Source organism: Microtus ochrogaster, chromosome 2 (assembly GCF_000317375.1).
Source record: "Microtus ochrogaster isolate Prairie Vole_2 chromosome 2, MicOch1.0, whole genome shotgun sequence".
Taxonomy (NCBI): domain Eukaryota; kingdom Metazoa; phylum Chordata; class Mammalia; order Rodentia; family Cricetidae; genus Microtus; species Microtus ochrogaster.
Genome location: NC_022010.1, coordinates 59,578,442 through 59,605,439, shown reverse-complemented (window position 1 = coordinate 59,605,439; position 26,998 = coordinate 59,578,442). Strand labels below are relative to the sequence as shown.

At 37.5% G+C, this 26,998-nt stretch overlaps 1 protein-coding gene across 1 annotated transcript in view; it reads right to left on the bottom strand.

Annotated features, from left to right (window-relative positions):
- Window positions 1-15,308, bottom strand: part of Myh15 (myosin heavy chain 15) — a 138,063-nt gene extending 122,755 nt beyond the window's left edge. The window contains exons 1-9 of the mRNA XM_005345129.2: window positions 15,218-15,308; window positions 10,501-10,607; window positions 8,469-8,612; window positions 6,102-6,258; window positions 5,471-5,498; window positions 4,144-4,237; window positions 2,839-2,931; window positions 474-537; window positions 287-382 (exon numbers count right to left, since the gene is read on the bottom strand). Coding sequence (XP_005345186.1) covers window positions 287-382; window positions 474-537; window positions 2,839-2,931; window positions 4,144-4,237; window positions 5,471-5,498; window positions 6,102-6,258; window positions 8,469-8,612; window positions 10,501-10,607; window positions 15,218-15,305 — 871 coding nt within the window. The 5' untranslated portion in view covers window positions 15,306-15,308. The remainder of the gene's footprint in view (window positions 1-286; window positions 383-473; window positions 538-2,838; window positions 2,932-4,143; window positions 4,238-5,470; window positions 5,499-6,101; window positions 6,259-8,468; window positions 8,613-10,500; window positions 10,608-15,217) is intronic.
- Between the last annotated feature and the right edge of the window lie 11,690 nt (window positions 15,309-26,998).

The following is a 26,998-nucleotide window of genomic DNA, read 5'->3' as shown; positions in this document are numbered from 1 at the left end:
ACACACACACACACACACACACACACACACACACACACACACACTTAACCTTGCCAAGGCATTTTTATTCACTGCAAATTATCTTCTTGCTTTTAACACAAAATTTAAAAAACAATGTTGCCATTTATTCTACCTCATTGGTTATATAAGTGCCCAAATTTCCCACTGTAGGATGAATTAAATGTGGTCTAAAACTACTAAGAGACTTACTAGAAAACTACTCTCCATTCCTTGGAATCTGTTTGTCTTTTTCTAGAATAAGTGAGGGCTCTAGTCTAAAACTTACCCCGAAGTTCTTGTTTTCCAGACAGAATCTGATAAAAGATATGGTAGTTCCTCTCTCCAGGCTGCTGATAAACTACCCGGGATTTTTCTAGAAAATCTAGGAGGATTGGAAGTTACTAAAGATTCATGATTCAACATTCTTACAAAACTGAAAAGAAAAGCAACCAGAGAGAGCAATGGCTACTTACAGATCTGAATATCTGCGGATGACAGTGTGCCACTTGTATCAAAATGCATCCTGATGAGTTTTCCCTAGGTAGAAACAGAACACAATGTCCCATCTAGACTCGTTGAACAGCTTCAATGACTTCATTGTATACAGTATCCTCAAAGTGACTATATACTTCAAAGATTGAAAAATAAAATGCAAGATGGGGTTGAAATGATAAGGATAAGATAATGGCTAGAGCAGAGGTTCTCAACCTGTGGGTCATAACCCTTTGGGGGTTGAACAACCCTTTCACAGAAGTCACATATCAGATATCCTGTATATCAGATATTTACATTATAATTCATAACAGTAGAAAAATTACCATTAAGAAGTAGTAGTGAAAATAATTTTATGGTGGGGGTCATCATAACATAAATAACTGTATTAAAGGATCACAACATTAGGAAGGTTGAGATCCACTATTCTAGAGAGAGCTACACTGATAAGCAAGACTACAGCAGTGCTGACAGTGTCCAGTCCTACATCTGTCAGTTTATGCCCGTGTGTTTTCATGTGCACTGCAGAAACTATGTGACCCCAGCACTCTTCTTTGAAAAGGAGGAATGTAGAATCTCCTCAGCATGTTCAGTTATGCATTCAGTATTCAGTGACTATCTGCCATCGTCTAAGGAACCCATGAGGAACTAGACACCTTATAACAAAACTAAACACGGTCCAAAAGGTACATGGCTACTCAAGAACTCTAACAAAGGAGCATTTGAAGTATTTTGGAATCAAAAGAAAAGCCACTTTTGTTGTAGTTTAGGGAGTAAGAGAAAAGGGAACATAAACCAAGACGGAGAGATAGACAAAAGGCTAGGGGTTCATTTCATGTTGTGCTCAGTAGACTGAGGGTTTTTTCTCTGGCTTATGTCTCAAAATACACCTTAATTTTTTCCACGTTCTTCTTTCTTAATTAAAACCTAAAAGAAGAATACAGCAAGGCATAAAGGATGCCCCATCCTGAAGTATCTAGGTCAGAATGCTAGCTACAGTGGCACTCACAGTTTATGGTATAAGAACATAGGAGTGAAAAAAATGGCTTGTCTGAGGTCCTCCCATGCCAGGAGGCACAACGGCAAAACATCATTCCAGCTTGAGTGGCTACAACCGGGGACTGAGCTAGTACATTAAAACACACAGCACAATGGCAGCTACACAGGCAACCATATGCATGCCTATATGCACACATATATGTGAAAAATCAATAGGAATGCATGCATACCTGGTATTAATTTTTAAAAACTATCTTTATTTCTTTTCATTGGATTTTGTCCTTTTCCTTTCACTTATCACATTTTTTCTTTTGTCTGTTTCTTCCTATCTGTCCTTCCAAACTTAACCTTATTTTCCTTCTTTTTCATCTGTTTTTTGTTCATTCTTTAATTTCCTTCACTTCCCTACCTTTCTTTTTCCCTCATTTTATTTCATATTCTCTGTGTGTGTGTCACTCTTTGTCTCCCCCTGTCTATGTGTGTGTGTGCTTTCTCTGTCTCTCTCTCCTGGACTCACACACATGCCAGGTAAGTGCCCACTGCTTAGCTACATCCCCAAACCTTACTCTTCCTTTACAGTTTTTCTCTTCTCTTCTGTATTCTATATTCCTATCTTTCATATTTCAGAAAACATGCACCTGTATTTTAAAAACATTCAAATGGCAATTGTTTAATGTACAAGTGTATGCAAATCAATATAAGCAGGAATGTTGTATCGCTAGGCTTTGGTCAGAAACTAGGTAATTAGCCTGAGTCTATTATTGAGTTATGCTCAGATATTCAAACAGGAAGATTTTTTCAGTTTTTCTTCATTTATATAGTGGCTTCTTGCCACTCATTCTTGACACAAAATGGTTTTGTAAAACTTGATTTTTAAAACCAAGTGGTTTCCTCCATCATGCAATAACTAGTTATCAAAAAAGCACATTGAAGTATCTTATTCAATGTTAAAAATTCCCTTGTTAATATGCAGGAAAAGGGGGATCATAAGAAAGAGCAGAAAGAATAATTAAGAGAATTAGGAAATAGTGACCAAATTGACTTCCATATACAGGAAATTAAGGAGAAATAATTTCAAATCTCTACAATGTAAGAACATATTAAGTGTTATTATATCTTGCTACATGCACTCTCCTTCAGTAAGGGCAAGGAAATGTGTGTTAAAATAACTAGAATGGACTCTTCCAAATAAAAGATACACAGACATGAGTAGTTTTAATTGGCCTTATCTTGGGAAAAAATGCTTTTTTGAGGAATATATCAATATGATAAAGTTGATTGTACTCAGACACAAACTTTATGATAGCCTAAAAGTTATAGATTCTGAGATGTTATCATATTACTTACAAAACGAGAAGAATTGTCATTTCTCAGAGTTTTGGCATTTCCAAATGCTTCCAAGACAGGATTCATTTGTAGAATTAGATCTTCTGAAATCCCCTAAAAAGCATGGAAGACAAGCATAGCTGACTAGGGTTTACCAGGATTCTACACTGAAGAAAACTCTCCAAATACAAATTTAGCCTCATTTCTGACACAACAACTAGTAGCCTATAGCTTCCAAACACGATAAAACACTATTTGGAAACAGATTCAGAAGAATAGAAGCATGAAAGATAGTGGTTTCATATAATTTCTCCTAAGAAAACATTTAGGTGGTTTGTAATGTTTTTGTTTGAGTCCAAGTGACTAAATAAAACATTTACTAACAAACAGAAAAGAACTAGAAATTTGTCTTAGGATAATGCATCAGTTTCTTGGCATTATTAATTCATAGTTTCCTTACATTATTCCTAGGTAAATCTAGAAGGTCTCACCAAGCAATGACTAGTAATGGTATTGATTGTGAATTTGAATTTTGCATATTCAAGAATATGGATTGTCTACACAGGGTGACCCTGAAAGACCAGCTACTTCCACATCAATTCAGAGCTGCATTGGTTTTATAAATTTCTCTTCAAAGACCTGTTTCATAGGACTTTATATACATATATATAGTATATGATGGTCAAGAATATACAATGTATTCATACTATTTCATTCTGAATAACATGTATCTATTGCCTTACGAAAAATTATAAAAGCCTATATAAGCAAGGGTTTCTATAACCTGCTGTACATGTTATGTTTTGTTATTTTATGTTACATTACATTATGTAACATCATAAGACTCAATGTCAAATAAAACCAACTAATCCACACCAATGACAAGACTAAATGCACACTGAAACAAAGTTTTATGTAGGAAAAAACAGTTTGTGGATGCTTACAGATATCAAGCAAATTCAGGAATGAGGTGATGGGAAAGGAAATGTTTTATGGTTTAAAATTTGAGAAAAGTCTATATTTTGGTATCTTTCTTACTTGTTACAGCAAAAAACAGCTGGTGATACCCAACACTGAAATAGAAATCCAAAGTGACAAGGTCAGACATGGTCTGATGAGAAGTGCAACAGCTTCTCATGGTTACAAATGGTTCTGGGTAATTGAGGTGGGAAGACCCACTGTGCACATGAGTAGCTCCATGTCAGACTGTATGAACAGGTGGCAGAGAGCAGAATTCATCCTTCTTCCCCAAAACTGGTCGGGGATGAATCTCCATGTCTCAGTAGATGAGATCATCTCACTGTTCATGGTGTTATGGACACTCACCAACTTTTTCTGGGTCTCACTTATGGCTGCCATGGTGGCAAAATACTGAATAGTCAGGTTGGTGTTAGTTGTCTTCCCAGCACCAGATTCTCCTCTGTGATTTGAAATTGAGAAAAAATGGTTAACTTGTTCTGATGATCATTGTAATGAAAGTTAGCCAGCTCTGATCATATCCAACCCTTATCTTAGAAAATGACCTGCCAATCTTTTCACTGAGAAGCTACACTTTGGTTTCCTCCTTCCCCTTTGATAATCAAGTACATTTGTTCAAGCCTGCCTTTAGGTACATAAAATCCAGAAGGCAGCCCATGCTATTTACAAAGAACATAGATTTGAATTTGAACTAACCACTTAGCTCTACAATTCTAAAGCCTATGATCTCCTTAAGGTTACAGAAACCAAAAGAAGTTCAATTACACAATGTGATATCATCTCAGCAAAACATCACAGATTTGAGCATGTCAGAACCCCTTGGGTCTCAGCCACCTGCTCACCCTACCGTGCCCACACGCTGCTCTTTCCATCAAAATGAACCTTTAATAAGGTTTCCTGAGGTCCTCTTCACTCTCTTATCCTCCAAAGACACACTATGTTTTACCATATGTATTGTACCATGGCTACTCAAAGCAGCAAATTAAGTGTTTCATGGGCATATTCTATGGGCATTAATAGAGCCTCTCTGATGTGGGATGTCATTCTGTATATGTGTTGATTTTATTGGTTAATGAATAAATCTGCTTTGGCCTATAGCAGGGTGGAATATAGCCAGACTAAAAGAGATATAGAGAGTAGGTGGAGTCAAAGAAATGCCATGAGGCCACCAAAGGACACAGACACCCTGAAACCTTATCTGTAAACCACAAGTCTCATGGTAAAATACAAAATAATAGAAATGGGTTAATTTAAGATGTAAGTTAGTTGATAAGAAGTCTGAGCTAATAGGCTAGGCAGTGTTTTAATTAATACAGCTTCTGTTTGATTATTTAGGGTCTGGGTGGCTAGGAAATGGGCAAATAGCCTCTGCCTACACCTCTCTGCTTAATTAGACAGCATAGAGAAGTTGATCATTTGCAAGACTGGAAGCCGCTTCTCTGAGAGGAAACCAAATGTGTTTTACAGTATAGTTTTCAAGGAGTCTCTTTAAATGGTAGAGGCAGATATTCTTAAGCTCTATTTACAGAACTCACTGAAGTGCTATGACTACTTGCAGAGTATCTTTTCCTACCTGGAATGCATTTTGTATCTAAAGATTAAACAAGTCAAAGTAGAGAAATTTTATTCTCATTTTACAACAGACATAGAAAAGAAAAATGAGACAAACACTTACGTGAAGACTATGGACTGATTCTCTCCACCTTCAAAAAAAAAAGGAAAGAAAATGCTAGGAACTTCTTATCCTTGAAGTTTATGTATTGGAATGAATTTATTCACAACTTTCTTATCTATAGTTTCAACTTAGAAACAGGGAGAAGGATTTGTTTCATCTACACTTGCAAACCCCTCACTTCAAAGATACAGTATAAAACAGAGATCCTTATTTTTACAGACACAGCACATATAAATTCTAGGTCTCTTTCCTTGCTTTAAATAAAAGAATAACCAATAGCTGACTTTTTAGCCTTTTAAGAATCATAGCATAATAATGGTTATAGACTAGCTTCTTTGTGTCAGACAGTATAGCAGATGCTTGGTGTAATAAGACCACACATATGCAGGAGACATTTTCTGGGCCAGCCTCAACACTACAAATGGATTCTTTCACTCTGAAGCATAAATTTACTGTCCCCATTACCATTGGAGGTCCATATTATGCTGCCTGCATTTTATCTTGATGGAAGCAGAGGCTTCAAGTGATGAGATAGCTCTGAAGCCATGTCTTCACACAATGCCTAAGTGTCCTTTGGTGACATGGAGAAAACGTGGATTGGAGATTTTCATTTTGTAGGTTAGCTACTTACTGCGAAGCATATCCTGAAGGGCCTTATCGGCAACAGCAAAGATGTGAGGGGGAGCCTCAGATCGCCTCTTCCTTTGATAGGTGGCCATGACCTCTTTCTGATACACTGGGAGCCATTTGTAAGGGTTTATAGCCACACAGAAGACACCTGAATATGTCTGAGGATAGATCAGAGTGGATTTCAGAAAACAGACTGGCTGAACTCACAGGTGTGTTGGAGCTTCCCCTGTGATGTAAGCTTAAGTATTTACTAATAAGGGAAGATGGAAGAGGAGAGATATGAATCCCTGCGTAGGGACTTCTAAGAGAAGCAGACAGATCTGGGTTAGACCTGGGATTACCTCTAGATCTCCTGGAGATACATTAAGAGCCAAAATATTTGATACATGTAAATTTTAAAGAAAGATTTATTTTTATCTTTATGTACATGAGCACTTGGCTGCATGCATGAATACATGTGCATGCACATATGCCTGGTGTCAGCAGAGGTCAGAAAAGGACAATGGATCCCCAGAAGCTGGAGTTATGTAGATGGTTGCAAACCTCCATATTGTTTGTTACTGGGAACCAAAACTGGTTCCTCTGGAACATCTGCAAGTATTCTAAAGCACTGAGCTATTTATCGAGCACCCACATGTAACTCTTACGAGATTAAGGTAAATCATCACAAGGAATACCAGTAGCACTAAGAAGTCAGAACAGAGGAGAAAGCTTTTCCTCTAGAGTCTCCACAAGATGTAAAACCCCACTGGTTTTACTTAAGACTAATGTCCTTTAGTACTGCACGCGAATGGGTATTCTTTTAAACTACCCACCCAGTGACAATTTTGTTGCGAGACAAATGTTTAGAGGAACTAAAACAGTTCCTCTAAATAATTGAAGACTACGATAGTTGCGTGTCACAGTCATGATGATAATGGATCCCTACCACCACTATCTTAGCCTAGTCTCAGCCTAATGCTGCTTCTAATGAATAGGTTTAGAAGAAAGAGAAAGGGAAACTAACCAGCAGATGTATAATGACTATGGATAAATCAATTTGTTTCTAAAATGCTAGTTCAGTGACAGGCACTGAATTACCTGTTCTACTTCTTTTTTATTTTAATCCTCTAATTTATATAGAGAGTCAGACATTACTGTCCCATTTTATAGAAAGGTAACACCAGGGAGTTCAATCAGACAGGGGAAATGTGGGGCAAGGCGAAAGCCATCTTCACCTGGGACTGCACAAACTGATTCCTCAGCAACTGGACTGGTTGTCATAAAAGCAGGTAACCCCATTTTCTCCTAGGGGCTTGTTATGCTGCCCTCCAAACAGGGGGGTTGCTCTGCTGTCCTCCACTGTGTCTTACAGTGTCAGGAATCCTTAATGCTACTCTTGGACCTCTATGCATAAAGCAGTACGTATCTATACACATAGGAACACAAATTAAAGTCGGTGCTTAGCAATTTCTGTCAGCATCTGGACTTGGCAGTGTTCCTTGCCCATAAATGGAGTGCTTTTATCTTTTGTCTGTTTGTTTATTTGTTTGTTAAGAAAGGGGCTATATTGCCCTGTTTGTCTGGGAACTCCCGGTATAGACCAGGGTGGCCTTAAACTCAGAGATCCACCTGCTTTTACCTCCCAAGTGCTAGGATTAAAGATGTGTACCACCACACCCAGGTTTTTTTTTAAATCTTTTTCATTAGATGACTCATTACTTAAGTGTTCATTGAGCCTTTGATAGGAAAATCAAGGATTTCTTCAAAGAGCATGCAGTCTAGTGCTAAAATGATACATAAACTGTCTGACAATCATGGCAATAATTGTTACCATAAATCACAGACATAAGAGCCTCAGCTTTTCTTTCCTGAAAATGCTGATACAGAATGCTCTGGAAATGCCCAACAATTGCTCACCTCTTTACACAGACAGGAATGTGTGCACGTGAATATGTGTTTATCCATTTCTAATGCCAGCCTACTTGTGCATGTGCACTAAAGTGTTGTATATATGAATACAATCATGTCCTGGTTTTATCTTTACACAAAACTATGTTGGAAGTACAACATCTCAAGTCCATTTCCCTCCAGAAATACTTTTAATGAAGATAACCTTAACTAATAAGTAATTGAGCTGTCATTTGGATTTTTCCATAACAGGTTCTAGGCTTCATACTTTCAATGTATATTCTGTGGGAAATAATATTCTGTGGGAAATGACATGCATACTGGAAAGATAAAATTACAAAATTACAGAAATGTTGAGATAGTTACTTCCCAATGGATATTTATATGAGGATATTTGAACTAATGTAAAATATCACCAGAAGAGGTTGTGCATAGCCAAAATGAGTTCCAGAATGAGATTTTCCTAGTATATACACACATAGATCATCCACTGGTCATAACGTCTCCTCAGGGTGTGAAGCACAGAGGCTTCATTGAGGTGAAGCAGCATCGACAGATCTTCAACCATTTCCAACTCTACAGGGTTCATCTGTTGGAGTTTGTCTTCCTTAATTCTCAGACACTGCAAAGAACAGGAAATGTAAAGAATACATACTTAGCTGAGTTTGGTGACATGTCTTTAATCCCAGCACTAGGAAAGCAAGGGTAAGAGGATTCTCTTTGAGTTCAAGATCAGCCTCATCTATGGAGTTCTAGGACAGTCAGTACCACATAGAGAGACCTCTCTCTCTCTGTCTCTCTGTCTCTGTCTCTGTCTCTCTCTCTCTCACACACACACACACACACACACACACAAATATCCATTTTTCTATTCCCCCTATGCATATCATTTTCATACGCATTTTAGAAGATTTTTCAAAGTAAACAAACATCCATCCACCTTAGGTGACCCAAGGCTGTTACACTTTTAATTCTTAGCGTTCCCCAAAAGCTCATGTGCCAAAGACCTGATACTACTGAGAGGTTGTAGAACCTTTAAAAATTGGGATCTACAGAGAGGTCCTTGGGTGACTAAGGGCATGGAATTGTGGGGTTGTGAGTATTGAAGCTATTGTGGGACTCTAGCACCCACTTCACACTTTTTTCCTACAGACCATTAAGTGATTAAGTTTTGTTTGCATGTGTTCCCACCATAATGTGCTACCTTGTGGCTGTTCCCCTAAGAAATGATGACCAATATAGAATTACATCTTGAACTATATGACAGATCAGATAATTGGGAGCAGGTAGAGTATGCTAGAGTTTGGAATACAATTTGGGAATCCCCCATGTAGTATGTCTATTGGAAGCTTAATTTCTAGCATGGAAAAATGGATGAATGGTGTGGGACATTGAAGAGGTCTAACTTAAAGAGGGTTTGTTTAGGATACTGGGATTGCAGCACTTGAAAGAAAGTAGATGGTTCTCGTCTGACTCTCAGTTCACATAAAAATGCTGTTGGTCAAGCGCCAGCCTCTTTGCTCCCTGTCTTTCTATGTGATGTCTCTCTTACACATATATTCCCATCATTTCATTCCAGCTGAGTTGACACTGGTACCATGCTCTTGAGGCTTCAGAACTGTGAATAAATTAAACTCCTATTATGGTTTACAAGAAAGCTATTTTTGAAGAATTGGTCTCTGATTAGCAGCATTGTTGAGAGGTGATTGAATCATGAGGGTATCAACTTCATCAACACATTGATCTGTTGATGACTTTCTAGCTCGTTGGGCCATAGTAGATCCTGCTTAGAAACATGTGAATATGACTTTAAAGCATGAACCTACTCTCTGTGCTATTTGTCTCTTTCTCTCTTTGCTTCCTGGGTGCTGCAAGCTTTCTTCTGCCATCTAAGCCTTTAATTCTCTTTCTCTAGATTTTAGCATAAGTGGACATTATCCATCTCTTGTTTGTTATGATATGAAATGATTTCATTCGACTTGCACATATTTTTCTAGTAGGAAAAAAAGACACCTTTGAAAGCACTGGAGATCAAGTTTGGGTCTTTGTGCATGGTAGGTAAGAACTCTTTCTCCACTCTGACTTTTTCATGGTCCTACATACAGCTAATTTCCAAGACAGAAGTATCATTAGCTAGAGATCATAGATTGAGACTGTGTATCAAGGAAAATAAGTAGCAGATGTTGCTGGAAGAAAGGGAGAGAAGGAAAGAGGAAATGGAGAGGGAGAGAAAGGGAAGAACTTGAAACACTGATAAAAGAAGTAGAAACAGTTGTAAAGCCCAGAGTTTGTATTTTCCACAATAACCATCTTATTTGGTAATATTCAATGTCTTTAATTAGGTCTTTGATGGTAAGGGTAGGAAGATAGGAGCACCCTAAACATGAATGTGGTTTCATTTATCAGCGCATGCCCTACCCCATGGGCTCAGTGTTAGAGAAAGAATACACCTTGTAACCTGACTAGACAGAGAATACAGAAAGCCCCAAAAGGAATAAGGCCTTTTTTACCTCTCCATCACTGGTCTCTACAATTACTTTTCCATCAGCATCACTTTCTTTAACCTCAGCCTCAACATAAGCATTCTTCCCATCATAAACCCAGCACCTCTTCTTCCCTAGAGAGAAAATATAGGTTATAACTGCAGTACTTAAGGGAATCTCCACTGGATATTTTCATGCTGATGCAGTCTTATTTCTGCTAAGTCACCAATATAAGAAGTCAGAAAGTTATATAAAAACATGAATGCTAACTATGGCTGTTTGCCCATGCATGATTTTAAAGGAACAAGAAAATTCTCAGCAAGCAGAGGTCTGCCAGCTTATAAGAAAACTGTCTACCATACTCACCTGCACCATCCTAAACTCCACAACACTAGACCCTTGGATATACTCCTGATCATTCCACTCTTTCCCTGGTCCCTGCAAAAGACGCACTCAAAAATGATCTGGTTACATCTGTGCAAATCGGTGTGTTAATAGACTTCTTCTTCAGGGTTTCTATAGGTCATGTTTTAAAATTTGAATGAAAGTTCAGTATAAAAATAGCATGCTAAATTGAAGAAGGGATTGAAGGAGAATATCAGTTACTTCGCTGTATATTAAAATTGACTCATGTTACCATCATATATTATTTTTCCTTCTCTGTCTCCTCACTCAATGCCTTATCCCTGAATAAAGAAAGCTTCCACAAAAGTAATTAATCCTTAAAAATACTTCCAGGTAAAGTAAGCTAGAAGTCGTGTGAATACATGAGAAGCTTCTCTAGGTTCATTAAAATTCTCTTCCACCCAAGGCAAGTAACCATTTAAGATGAATAGAAAATGTGCTTCTCAAAGAAAATGAGTCTTAGCATGATACAAGAGTTCCTCAGCCAAATAGGACAAAGGTTGAGGGGGGAAGATTGACAAAAACATCATTCATCTAGGACACTAATGGGAATGATAACTAGGTTACTATTATCATTAATATCTGAGTTACAAAAGTGCTGTGGGACAATGGTCTTTTATTCTGTCACTTGTATTATTTTTAATAAAATGCTGATTGGTCAATAGTTATGCAGGAAGTATAGGTGGGCATCCAGGGAGGAAGTAGAGGCAGGGCAAGGAGAATTATTGGAAGAGGGAAGTTTCAGTCTGTAGTTGTGACCCAGCCTCAGAGGAAGCAAGATGTGACTGCCTCACTGAAAAGGGTACCAAGTTATTTGGCTGACTCAGACAAGAATTATGGGCTAATGTGAGTTATAAGCATTAGTTAATAAGAAGCCTGAGCTAACGGGCCAATCAGTTTATAACTAATGTAGACCTCTGTGTGATTCTTTGAGACTTAACAGCTGCTGGACCGGGTGGGACAGAAAATCTTGGTCGACACAAAAGTTTTAGATATTTCATTTGTTCAGACATGTGGCCCTCACCAGAAGCTTTCCATAAAGATGGGCTGTGATTCAGGGGATGAATGTTTACAAAGAGAGACAGTGAGTTGGATACCATTCTCTTCTCCCACCATTTTTGTCTCTGCATAGAACTTTGTTGCTCACTATTTTCTTGCTATGACAATCTACAATGTACTACTTCCTCCTTTTCCCTAATTACCATTTTCCCTGAAAATTGCTTTGTAAGCAGATGTAATGATCCTTTGTAACTCAGTTTTCATTGCCTTTCTACTTGTTTATGATTTTTAACACTGGTTTTGTGTTGTACTTATTATTTTGGTCCCTTTTATGCAATCACAGATGTTTTTATGTTAGTATATGAAAGTACATTTGATTTTGAAAAGTACCTATTTAGCATATTAAAGACTATGTATTTCAAAATATATTATCACTTGAAAGAAATTTGATAATTCTCCCTCACCCTCTCTGTTCCCCCCTCCTCACTGAAGGGGATAAGACTTGCCCACAGTGCCAACAGTGCCATAGGTAATTATTAGCAACAATTAGAATAATGACTCTAGCAATCAAATTACCCTCCTCTTAAATTAGTTTTCCTCCATTATCTCATGCTTCTTTTAACAAGTGCTTAGCTACTTTTCTTTCTCTGGTGTTCCTCTCAAGAAGGGCTCCCCTTCTTCCCCATGATGAGCCCTTCTTTTTGGCATCCCTGGAAACAGTGGGAGTGAAGACTTTTCAGAAGCCTTTCCCTGAGACCCAGTCAATGACAAGAACTTTTCTTTAAAAGATAAAATAGATTAAATAAGTCAAGCTTTTTTTTTTCCTTTTGGTTAGCTGCAATGCAGATAGAAATGCATTTGAATTGGGTCATCTACAATTTAGTACTGGCCTTGCTAGTAATGAGTTAAAAATAATTATTTCATCTTTTTGGGTTTTGGCTTTCAAATGTATAAGTGAAGGATATTTTTTCTACATTATTTCCCCTGGGATAACCAACTCTAATTAAATATGTTATATAATATGAAGAAGGTCAACATTTACTAGAAAAAACTTTGGGAGTTTTAAAAAAATTAAAACCAATAACACACAAGCTTAAAAGTGACCAGGGTTTGTAGTAATGAGGGTGGCGGGGCTGCCTTCCCAGCACCCCGCTGCCCGCACGGCTAGCTTATGCCCCAAAATAATTACACAGACACTGTATTCATTTAATCACTGCTTGGCCATTTCTATCTAGTCTCTTCTAGGCTCTCGCACCTGGACTAGCCCATCTCTAATAATCTGCTGTAGCCCACAAGGTGGCTTACCAGGGAGATTCTAGCCTACGTCCATCCTGGGTCGGAGCTTCATCGCGTGTGTCTAAGAGAGCAGAGCTCTCACCTCTGCCTGCAAGAGTGGAGCATTGTGTCTCTCTGAGGCGTCTGCCCTCGAGAGGAGAGCTGTCGAGTCTGACCTCACTTCCTCTTTCGCCCAGCATTCTGCTCTGTTTACTCCTCCCACCTTATGTTTTAACCTATCAGGGCAAGCAGCTTCTTTATTTAATTAACCAATGACCTTCCTCCATCAAGGGTTGTTTCTCTGTATCATTTCTTATGAAGCTCTGTACTATTGTATGAAATAAAATTGGAGTTATACTATATTCAAACTTGTAGACTTATTAAACAGATACCTAATCTCTTCTAGTATAAAATTGTTTATTTGATTCTGGAGTGATTTTTTTTCTTATATTTACCTCTAAAATGACTGGTCTTCCTCCCTCACACTCAGCCATTCTAGGCTTTTTTTTTCTGGGCATTATTCTACTACACTTAGTTTCAAACTGATAGTATTATTTGGTCCTAAAAGCTGTGAAGGCAGGTAGGCAGGGCAAGTGATTTCTGTTCATCTAACTTTGGCAGGTGAGAAAAAGAAGACTCAGTAAGGTGATGTTTTAGTCTAATTATAAAGCAGTAGATGGTCAAGAACAGGGAATTGGAAGCCAGAACATGTGGCCATACACTCATTGTCAAACTGTTTCCATTTGGCCTGAGTTCTAAACACAAACTCTACTGTTACCTAGCTCAGGGAGATAGATAACTTTTGGTGATTTTTTAACTTTTTGTTGCCAGTGAATATCCATAAAGAAGAACTGTATGTTAAGAAAATTAATTGAGATTATGTTGATTGCTCTATTTTAAGTAATCACTTATAATGTTGACTCTATTAAATGAATGATCCAATTATCTTTACTGTGTTAGCCCAATTTCGATTTTTCTCCCTGGTACCACTATCACCATCTTGTCTCAGTGACCTAACTGCCTGTGACAGGCCTCTTCATGGCCACTTCTGACTTTAGGGATTGTTATGTTATTGTATTTTATTTGAAGGATTATAATTAGCTACTTTGAAATACAATCACACTAATGAAATACAAGGATGGGAAACTGGGAGCTGATCCAGCACTGGTGAATTTGTGATGAAAATTCAATTTCTTTCATAATTGGCTTGAATTATAGTTGGTCACATTGAAGTCTGATGTTAACTAATTCTTAGTTCAGTTTTTATTGTGCACTTGTTAAATAATTCTGGAATTAAGACATGTAGGTGACCTGATGCCAAACCACACTGTGACTCTGACTTTAAAACTCCAATTAGCTGAAATGCAGAGAATGGTCATGCAGTCCAGGTATATAAAAAAGAATGGGGGTTAAGGTTATATTTACTTGGAAATTTTAATGTAGAACTTGGTCATTTTTTTCTTGAAGCTAAATCCTCATTAACCTTTGGACTTGCCTGAGCACAAAGAAATTGTAAATTCCAGTGTCAGCCTCCTATAAATGATCTTTCTTACAGCTTGGCAGAGAAACCCGCTGACCTAAGACAGAGGCCTAGGTTCCAACAGCAGGAAGAGAGTTGGTCTGAAGACTTCCAGAGACCAACTCTCGCCTCTAGCCTCCCAGTCTCCCAACATCATTTCCTTTCTTCTTCATGTTGTGCAGAGCCAACCTTCAGCCAAGTCACAGTCCTCTCCCCACTGAAATAAGAATTCACTGATAAGTAAGAGGTGTCTAAGAAAGGGTTGACCTATGGCATCTCCTAGAAAAGACTACTAGTCTGACAGCTTCATAAATGGGATATGGGACTGGGATTCCTTCCAGCCACCCTCTTTTTTCTTGGGAATTTCTATTCCTGGCCTGGACACTTTGTCCTCTTCAGCTGTTCAAAGATTCATAGCATTTGCTTGCACACCATCCCAAATAAGTTAGTCTCCAGAACTGCTAGTTCATTGCAATCAAGTAAATAGTTATACCACCTTGAAGTAATAATATGAACTCAAGCCATCAGTGTCCACAAAAGTCTTACCATCAAAGACTGGGGACTGTAACAGAGGGTCAGCTGTATTTCTTCTGAGGAAGGCTGCAGCATCTCCAAGCTCAGACATATTCATCATTCTTAAAATATCCACTGTGCAGAGGGGAAGTGGAACTATAGGTAATACGAAAGGATTTGTTCTGCAAAAAGATAGAAATGGGGAGAGAAAAGCAGAATTGAGGCACTTGTTCCAAAATGATAGATCGTAAATAATAGATAGACCAAAGAATACTTCTTCTACGCCTGTGCCATGGCACAACTGTACTCAAGAACATATAACTTCAACAAAGCTAGGTCATCCATTAAGCACTGAAGGCTTGGGGCCCCTAGGATCAATGGTACTTTCAGAAACCTGGGAAAAATGTATCAATTCCTTTAAATATCAGAAGAAAAATAAAAATAAAATATTAATGGCATATAATAACATTAACCCAGATTTTATTTGTTTTTATACCAACATAATTTCAAAACTAAATTTTGATAATTATGTGGAGTAAATGCATCTAAAATGACAAAAGTCCCAGAGGCTGATAGAAATCAAACTACAACCTGGAGCCACAGAGTTCTGACTTGGCATGTGGCATATGGGTGAAACTGAAAAATGTCAAATTGCAGACACCAGGCCTCTTGATACAAATGGAGGATAGACTCTCACTGCCTCTAGGTATACCGAATATCAAACATAGAGTGAGGTAACGGAGGAGAAAAGGTATTCAGATTTGTTTTCAGTATGAGTATAAAATAATAAAAATGTAAGTGTCCTTTAGGAATTGATTGTCTGGATCAGACAGTTTACAAAGGAAGGTAGATACCAAGGAAATGTCAAAAGCAGTAAAGAGAAAACAAAGTTTGGGAATGGAAAGCAGGTTGGGGTGAGGGGGTAAAGCAGATATGAGCTAAAACATTCACCGGATCAAGAAATTCTTGGCGAGACTGAATTGCCAGGCAAATGAGTCAGCCTAAAGTAAGCCTAGAAATGAATTCCTTCGTCTTGAATTATGGGTTATACTATAGACCATTTTTATAAAGAAATCCCTATCCACTATCGAATGAGGTGCTGGCACTGTAAGGTCAGAGTGAGGGAGGCAGGAAGGAGATTAAGTAAGGGAAGAGGTATACTCATAGAGCCAAAACCCCCAACTCATATCCTGAGCAAATGCTTTTCCGTGGTTACTTTATACTGGGAAATACTTTTGCTCTCTACTTTCTTACTTTTTTTGTTTTTATTTTTCTACTTTCTTTTATTATTCTATGTGTCTTTTACACCATGTATCTTGATCACATTCATTTCCTTGTTCCTTCACATCTGTTCTCCACCCCTGCTCCTGCCCCCAATAAAGCAAAATTTAAGAGAAAAAAAGAAAAAAAATAAAGGGTAAAAAATTCAAAATCTTCTCATGGAAGCTTCAGTGTGACATAGTGAGTCACTACTTTCTGAGACAGACTCCTTTCCTCCATCATTTCCTAACACTTGAATCAAAGAGTGTCTTCCTTGACCTTGATTTCCTGTTCCCCAAAGATAGAACCCTTGGCATTTCTCTGATTGTTCCTTCTCTGCCATGTGCATATTCAAAGAATCATCATGCCTTCTGCTTCTGTGTTTATCAAGTCCTTACCCACTATTATTTTACACAGCTTAGATTACCGTGAAGCCTGCCCTTTTCCCTGACAAGTGTCTGGCCTCATTCCTAGGCACAAGCCAGACATAACTATGTCTGTAATGAGGCCCATATTTTCTCCACCCAGATGATTAGACCATACTTGAGTACGTGTTCCACATGGACAGTAGGAATGTGCCCTGGGGTGTGGATTTGGAATTTAGTGGCCACCCTCAGTCTGATTACTGCCTGAATGAAGTCATATCAACTGGAAAGTTGAGGTTGACATTACCAGAGTCACCTGTGCCCTAATCAGCAAAGGTATCAGTAACGAGAAAGCCACAAGACTCAGAAAAATCAGCATATGAGAGTAAGGAAGGGAAGAGAGAGATAGCTTTCCTAGCAATGGTATCCGGTGAAATGCAGAGCCACTTCTTGGTTATGGTTCCTGTAGATTCAACAAATTCTCAACCAACTCCTCCTATGGAAGCCCCAATTTAAGTGACCTTAAGTGTATTTCTCAGTCTCTTATTTTCATTCAAAATACTTTTAAGTAAAACAATTTGTCACACTTATTTGTTCTTATTTTCTGTCCTAGAGACTGAAGGGTATTTATACGAGTCAGCACATTTCTCGATACATATAAAATCTCTATTATTATTAACAATTCTTTTGTAGCAAGCAAGAGGACTCAGTGTTTGGTAAAGGTACTTGCTGATAACTGATAGCATGTGTTTGATCCCCAAAACATGCATGGTGGAAGAAGGGACTCTGCTTCTGCAAGTTGTTCTCTGACCTCCACATACACCATGGCATGCATATCTATACACGTCTGTGCATGCGCACACACTCACACACACACACACACACACACACACAAGTAAATGTAACAAAAGTTTAAAGTATTAATTAATCTTGCTCAATAGACATTTGTATATTTTCTGATTGCTTTGCTAAATATGTAGGACAGTATCTTTACTTTCTAAGTTAGTCTGTGATTCTGAGATATACGAAGTTGTTAACAGAAAATAGCAGCTAAGACTGGTGTTTCAGTTACTTTTGTGTTATTGTAACTGCTACCACAAACCCATAAAGAATAGATACATATTTATTTAGTTAATAGCTCTAGGGATCGGGAAATTTAAGTGCATGATGTCATCATCATTAGCGTCTGGAAAGGGCCTTCTTGCTGTGTCCTAAAATGGCAAATATCATATGATAAAGCAAGCATGCCAGAAAGTGCCTGCTTTAATTTTGTTAAAAATAAACCTTTCTACAATCCATAAGAAGGTTAGTTTATTCATGATGGTTATCATCATAAGTTTGAAAATCAGTTTTTCAATTCATTCAAACCATACAAGGAAGTATGAGGGAAAATTTCAAGAAGACAGCTACACACATAAATACAATGCAAAAATCTGCTTGGATTGTGACCTTCCCTGAGAGATTACGTTCCCTTTCATTATACCCCTGATGACCTCAGTTAGGCTATAGCTCATTGTTCTTATCTACCTGGTGTACAGTAAGTTCCCAAGAAAATGAATGTAGAATTAGGTACAATGGTGGTATTTAGTGTCTAACTGTATGCAGAAACCTAATTGATACCTCTTAGAAAATTGATAAACTAGTTGGACGATTTTCATATCAGCAGCTCTGATAGTTTTCCATATTAGTTTCACCATAATTTATTAGATTCCCTTGAGTTCTTCCATGTATAAATCCCCTTAAAATTTTCCATTGCTGGGAAACCATGCTGCAAATTATGCAGAAAATACAAATATTTATCCAGTAAATAAGCACTAAGTATCTTTCAGCAAAGCTGCTTTGATTGTTCACAGTGAAGACAACATGCCAAAAAGAATGAAAATGGATTTCTCCAGATGTCAACAGAGGAAGAACAGAATTACCAAGCATGTAAATGATCCCAAACGAGCTGGGGCATATGTCTCGAGGCAGTAAATGAAACCCATTTAAAATACAAGCCCCAGTGAACACCACAAATCCGGGAGTGCTTGTAATTAGGGATGCCACAGTGTAAAACAATAATGCTGATGCCTGCTCATATTCATGCTTTAGGATAATCCCATTTTTGCCTCCCTCTGAAAGATTTGCTTGGTAGAAAACCCACACGTACACAGGCCTTCAAAGAAATCCACCAACTTCTATGCGCTATAGCATTGTATTTACGCATATACAGTTTGATCTTAATAAAAGCGGGTGCCTTTGCCAGGTTATCTCCATAAGGAGAAATGTGAAAATGTTTAATTGAATTAAAAATAAAGAACACTGAAAAAATAATTGGGTTAGTAATTAATTATTTTGGTTTGGGCTTAAAAATAGCCTTAAAGGTGCATGCATTGAAAACTTGGTTCCAGTTGGCAATGTCATTGAGCAGTGATTAGATATGAAGGATGTAACTTTATCCATTGATGAATCCATTGGTAAATTCACCATCGATTTGCTGAATGGGCTATTAGGAGGTAGAGCCTATTTGGAGGAAGAATATCCTTGGGAGCAAAGGCCATGTCTTGTTTCCAGTTCCCCTCTTTCCTTGCTTCTAGGTTGCCATGAAGTGAGCAGCTCGGTTCTGCCATACAGTTCTATGTGCTGTACTCCCTGAGGCAATGGAGCCAGCAGGCATGGACTGCAGCCTTGGAACCACGATTCAGAAGACCTTCCATTCTTGTGTTATTTTTCTCAGGTATTCTGTCATAGTGACACACAGCTGTCTAGTACATTCAGGATCCACTCCAACTGGCATGCGGCCACTTCTGTTCAGCCCCTTCCTTCCTCTAGTTCCCTCTTCCAGCTTCTGTGCCATCAAGTGTAATGTCTCCTCTCCACACACTCCCTCGTTTCTCCATCTTTCATTCAGATTTTGGGTCCCTTCCTGGTGATAATTTACTATTTATGTAAAGAAAGTTCTGATTAAATTCTGTCATATATTAATTTAAGTTGCCTAGCTTGGCCTGAAGCTTGTGAATTCAGTAGTAAGACACAGTTAGAGTGAAATGTGATCTTTTTGCACAGGATAGGATCTTAGTAAACATCTAGAGAATTAGCCAACTAACAAAGTCTAATCCATTTCCCAAGACTATAGAACAATACCAGTGTCTTCTAGGTGAGGTAGAATTCAGGAGGTTTTAGAGTCCAGATGGCCTGTTGTTCCTTTTTTTAGGTACAAACTTTGATTGAACTTGGCTATATGTCTGCAGAAAACTGTGGCCATGAGATATTGTCTAAGGAGGAATGTCCTGAGGACTGGGGAACGGGACTGCATGGACTGGACAGGGATGTACTAAAGAAGGAACACAGAGAAGGGTCAAAAAGACTATTTGTTCAAACTCTGCTAGCAGGGCTATATTTAGTAGAGAGCTAAATGATGCACAAAAAAAAAAAAACAGGAGAAAAACTAAAAATTGTTAATGCCTGCAGTGAACCAAGAGCCTTTGTGGCTCTGTCTACAATTGCCCTCCTTTCAAGGTCCTTGTGCTGACCACAACTGCACTGGCCGTGGAAAGACAGGGTCATGCTCTTACTTGCAAAGATTTTAAACAAGATCTAACCTTTGTGTACAGGCAAGATGCACTTAGTTTAAAGCGGGGAGGGGCAAGATGATTCACTGGATAAAAGTTTTTATTTCCCCAGCATGAGAATCTGAGTTTTATACCTCAAAACCTATATAAAACCAGAGTTCTCAGAAAAGCCAGACCTATAACATGAACTTATGCAGCACTGGAAACCCAACAAGGACACAACAGGGAAAAAAAATAGACCCTGATTCTAACATGATAGAAGGCAAAGACCAACACCTAAGGGTGTCTGTCTTTCACATATGTACCTTGGCTACCATGCCCTCAGCACACATAAAAATAAGTACATTTTGAAACCATCACCATTTGTTTTATAGACTATATGAAAAAATGCATTTTTAGATTTATGGTTCAATCATCCAAAGTAAGTTTAAGGATAAAAGCAACTGTATGACTGCATCAGGGAAATCGAATTGGAAAAACATATTTAAGCATTTAGCTTCATTTTAAAATAAATATAGTCAGCTCATGACATGTGCATTGAATTATCCCCAGATCCTTTTCCCCCCTTCCAGACAGAGTTTCATTACATATTCCAAGCTATCCTAGAGTGTATCATCTTCTTGTTTCAGCCTCAAAGTATAAACACATTAAAAATCTAACCTCAGAGTTGATTCTATCTCAGGATTTTTCATGGTTCAATTTTAATACTAACTGGCTCAGTGCTCTGTAATTTTAAAAAAGTAACAAAAACTGTCAAATAAATTGTTGCACTGAATTCACCATCCAACAGCAATAGAGCCAGGTGGAAAGTATCCTTAGTTCTAAAATTTTTTTTTCAAATATACTAAAAAAAAATTAAGGAAGAGTAAGACTGAGGTTTTTTAATGCTTATTCTTCAGAAAGTCAAATATTCTACCTCACCTAGAAGACACTGTTATTATTCTATAGTCTTGGGAAATGGATTAGTCTTTGTTAGTTGGCTAATTCTCTAATGTTTACTAAGATCCTATCCTGTGCAAAAACAAATTAGTAGATAGTAAATACTAATTGTAACAGAATGTGATTGTATTCATTAATGGCATGAACCCATAATCTGCAGGGTACAACTACTGATGTTATTATATAAGACAAAAGATACACATTAAATATATTTAGTGAATTTAAAGGCTCATGTAAACCTATGTTATTATTTGCAACATTTTCTTTTTTTTATGTATTCTGAATGCTACGGCCTCACCTTGAGTTAATTATGGAACTTTTTATTAAGCATGACTGCAATCCACATATTCACAAGTATTCAATGATACACTTATTTCAAGTAAAGCAGGGTATTATGTAATCAACTTCAATTAAATTTAACAAGCACTTTTTAAAATATCTAGCAAATGTTAAGAGTTGAAAAAATACTTAGGGTACCAGAACTATCAATATTTAACTTCTGCATTCCATATGTAAGTCTAGTAGAAGATAAACTTGTCAGCAGATGATCTTCAGTATTTGTACAATAACGGATGTGCATTTGTCCCACTGTAATAATGGGAAAGTATTACCTTACAGAAATCATAAAATATTGTAAACAAATTGTATTAACATATTACATTGCATATAATGAATAACCCCATGGTTAAAAAACTAGTAAAAATAACAAACTTTCATACCTGCTACTTAATATGTTGGTATAGAGACACAAAAGCCTACCTTTTTGAGAGCAGAAGAAACGCATAGATCCGGTCTTAGCCAGACTTTATACACTACCGTCAAGGTCATGAGTGACAACCTCAGTCAATTCTGACATTGTTTCTAAATTTGTCTGCTGGTTTTTGAGAAGTTGAACCCATGGATATGAGTCTGGCACCCAAAATGTCTCTAAGAGAACTCTGTGAGACGCCAGGGAACAATTCCATTTCGAGAACTGAAATCCACAGGCTAATTTGACCCGTTCTCCAAATGTTTGCTGTATAATGAGATTAGGCAATATTAATAAGAGAAGCAACAGCAGCATCCCTGGCTCTAGAGTCCCTCTCCTAGTAAGCCCAACAGTTAGTGGTCTCATCAATGTTTAATCCTTGCAAGAAAATACTCGCTAGCAATTTCTACTACTTATTTAGGTCATATTTGGAGTAATAGGAAATAAAATTTATTTATTTATTTATTTATTTATTTATTTATTTATTTTTGTTTTTGTTTTTCGAGACAGGGTTTCTCTGTGGCTTTGGAGCCTGTCCTGGAACTAGCTCTTGTAGACCAGGCTGGCCTCAAACTCACAGAGATCCGCCTGCCTCTGCCTCCCAAGTGCTGGGATTAAAGGCGTGCGCCACCACCGCCCGGCTCTTATTAAGGGTACACTATGTCTCAATTCCTACTCTATACTGCATATGTGATCTCAGCTAAATCTCATAACAATATAAAGAAGGTTTTGTTATCCCTAGTTTACAAATAAAGAAACAGGTAAAAGCAACAAACAAATAACTATTGACCCAATCCTTCAGTGTGACAACTGATTGAAACTAGGGCCTCACACATGCTCAGTAAGTGGTCCACCACTGAGCTACACACATAACTTTTTTACTTTTAAATTTTGAGATAAATTGCCAATACGTTGCCCAGCCTGACCTATAGCTTGTGATCCTCCTGTCTGAACCTCAAGTAGTTCAGATTACTGGTGGGTGCCATCATGCTCAGCTGAGCCAGTGAGACAAGATTTGAACCTAAAATGTTGGAAGTCCAACTTTCTCTTTTGTAGCCACTATGATGTATAATTATCAACTCAGAGATTGGATAACATTTTTTTTTATTTCCCCCTTCCCACCCCAAATCACAGTTTTTAAAAAGCCTTCATCTCTCCAAGGAAATTTATTGCTATTTATCTTTTCCAACATGTGGGGCATTTTCTCAGTCTCTAGGTGAAGCTCCTAGCTAGTGATGATGATGATGATGATAATAATAATAATAATAATAATAATAATAATAATAATAATAATAAATGAGGCAGCCAAGGACCTTGACTTTGAGTCATTCTTACAAGATCTGAGAGCATTTTGTGCAACCTGAAATGATCTCTTGAGCCAAAGATTGAATTATGTTTAAAATAACTTTTTAGAAATAATATTAAAAAGGAAACTCAAGCTTACTAACGGTAGGCCAGTTCTACAAAACTCTTCACTCCTCCAAAGCATGATTAACCATTTCCCATTGAGGGGAAAAGGAAGTAGTACAGAGACACTTGACTAAAGCCTCATTAGTATGACAGCTTTGAGGGGAAAAACAAGCTCTAGTAGCAAATGCTGAAGTGCTGGATGACTGGAAATGGTCAGTTAGACTGAAAATGTGCTGATATGGCATTCTAGCTACGATGATCTTTGTTGCTTCTAACAGGAATGTGATTTAATTAGAACATGCAAACTGGCAGCAGTGACCTCGCAGAAACCCATGGTAGACAGGATTAAGCAAGAGAAAACCCATTCTGGCTGGCTGTTGCTTTATAAGACACCGACATTAAAGCTCTCTATTTGACCTTTGAGAGATCACAAGCCATTGTGCCATGTAGAAATAAAAAAGGCTGGAAATAAAAAAAGGGTGTGGTGTGTTTGGATGTTTTAAGCAAGAATTAATCCAGATAAAACAGACATAACAACTTGATTTACAGCAATCCTCTGTGAGCTGAGGATTCAAACTGCAGAGGAAACCAACCAGACTGGTTTTCAGAAGGGCTTAATTTGGAATAGTTGAGAGACAGCTGCTAAAGGTTAAAAGCCTGTTACCATTTGTGACCAATCAGGAGAGAGGGCAGCCAGTATTCTGAGGCCACAAGGGGAAGAGTACACAGGAAAGGTAATGTGGGAAAACAATATCCCAAGAAGGACAAAATGTTTGAGGTGGTGCTGTATATAGTTGGTATCTGGTCATTGCTAAATGTATGGAGTAGGTAGTCATATAATAGAACTGGAGATTCAGATTGGCCTATGAGGTCATTATGGCAGTCCAGCAGGGTGTGAGGATGGGTGACTTTATCCCCAGGCTGAATAGAGAATAAGAGTTAAAACAAGGGTTTGCATGACAAGTATGTCCTTTTTAAAAATCTTACAAAATCTCAGTTCTCTAGAGAGTTGCATTATTCAAGTGGTCAAATCCCCAGATTCAATTTGACAGTAAAATTTAATATCTGTTTCTAACATAGACGCCCCCTTGAAGGTCTTTTATATATTGATGAGCACAAATCGTTCCACTTAAAATTTACATGGAAAAGTTTACATGGAAATAAGTCAGACACATTCTAAAGCTCCAGGTTTCTTGGCTTGTCTTTGTTCTCTTGAAACAACCCAAATCAGACTTTGCATTCTTCCAGCCATTCGTGAAGATTATCCTATATTACTCTCTCCCACACAGGAGCCCAGTTAAACACTTTATTTTGTGGTGATGAGAACAGAACCTAGGGGCTTGTATGTGCCAGGCACGGTTTCTACTACTCATCTTTCCTAGCATCCAGTTATTGATTTAGAGTAAATTCCTCAATATTTTTATCCACACTTCTATGTCTCAGTAGCACACTACAGAAAATTATTCCTCTGGTTTTAACAGTGTTAGGCAATCTCATTAAATTTTTAATTTTATATTTTGTGGGGGAGTGTGCATGTATGAATGGGTAAATGTGCATATATGTGTGTGTGATTGGGAGTATTCATGTACCGTTGCCCTTGTGTGGAAATGAAATGAAAACTCGCAGGAGTCAGTTCTCTCATCCCCTCAGTCTTGATGGTTCCAGGGACTCAAGTCATCATCAGGCAGCCTTGTTAGCAGGTGCCTTGACCTACTGAGCTTCCACACTACCACAATATTCACTAACAATAACAAAAATTGCTCTTGATCTGAGTCAAAAGGTTAAGAGGTGACCTTTTAACCTTTTATTGTCTTGGGCACTTGAATAGTAGTATCTCATTGTTACTTTAATTTCAATTTCCTGTTAAAATTTTTGAGCATTTTATCAAATGCTTATCAGTCATGTGGAATGTCTTTTATTTCTGTTACTTGATTGCCTGTTTGTTTTATTCATTTTTCTGTTAGAGTATTCCTTTTCTTGTCAAATGCAGCTGTCACTTGTTTCTTTTGTATGTTTTCTAAAAATGTTATTAGTTATTTAAGTGTGTGTGTATGTATCTGTATATGCACATGCTTACATTGCCAAAGAAGGCAGAACAGGCATCAGAACTCCTGGAGTTATAGGCAGGTGTGATCTACTTGATCTGGGTGATTGTAATCAACTCGGGTCCTCTATAAGAGCAGTAAGTGCTCTTTACTGCTGAACCATCTCTCCAGCCCCTATTTGTATCCTAATCCTATTTCTGTCATTATTATTATTATTTTAACTTATCAACTCTATGGTTTATCATCTGAATTTATTTACTTTTGTTTCATACCTTAATAAAGTTAACACATGTATCTTTTCATAACGTAATTTTTCTTCTTTAGCTTTGAGGGATTATATATGGTTATATTTAGTCAGTGGTTACCAAGGGGAATGGCAACAATAACAGAACTGTTCTTTGCCAGTGCACAAGAACTGAAATCACTATGACTTAAAGGGGACAGAAGTTTATTTATTTTATGCAACGTGGAAGCAGCTAATCCAAGACTCTTAAGTGTATATGGATCAAGTATCTACTATCTTGATGAACTATAACCATGGCTTTCATTACCTGGATAAAGTTACAGTTCAAATTCTATTGCAGATCCAGTTATTTTCTCTACTTACACTTAGAAAAACAAGAGATTAAAAAGAACTGCGCCTTCCAAGACTATTCCTAGTAACTGTCTACCATTTGCATTTTCAACATATTAGCAACAAGGATGCTGATGTGCCTCTGGCTGCTGGAGGCAGGCCTAATCCCAAGTAACTTTGAACCTACATATATGTTAGGAAATAGTTAAGAAAATGAGGAAAATTAATTGGGTCATAGCAAAAGAACTTCAAAGTGATAATTAGTTAAGATATGTTTATTAGTATAAATCAATATTTATTAGCATATAAATAGAATTGAAAATATTAATACAAATAGAACTTAAAAGGAGATATGTCTGTTTGAAAATAAACTTGTATTTTTTTCATAAGCAACCAACAAAGTAGAAAAGACTTATGCTGTTTTTACTTCTATTTATTTGAACTGAACAGTAAACAATTAAAAATTACCTTTAAAAAAGGAGAAAAAACTAACCCAGCAGAAGAAAGAAAAACCAGAAACTTGAATTCACAGAAGCAATAGAGGATGACAGTGAAAGATGGAAAAAACTTGCTGGCACATGGAACACAATGCATTATTGTAAAATTACGGCATTAAAGGATTTATATGATTAACTCTAAATTTGTGACAAATATAGATAAGATATTTTCAGACTAATGATTTGGTGTAAAACATAATTTTATGAAAAAATTGTGATATTTTAAATACATAGATTATGAACCCTTGGGCTCACTTACAGTATTCTGCTGAGTTTATTTCTCCTAGCCTCTCTTTTCCAACAAAATCATTCCCAGATATCACTGTTTCTATTGTCAGGTAGAAACTGATGTCTTCATAGACAATGCTTGTTTACTTGGCAAAGTATCAACCAGAAGTAAACCAGTACCACTATAAACAGAAGAA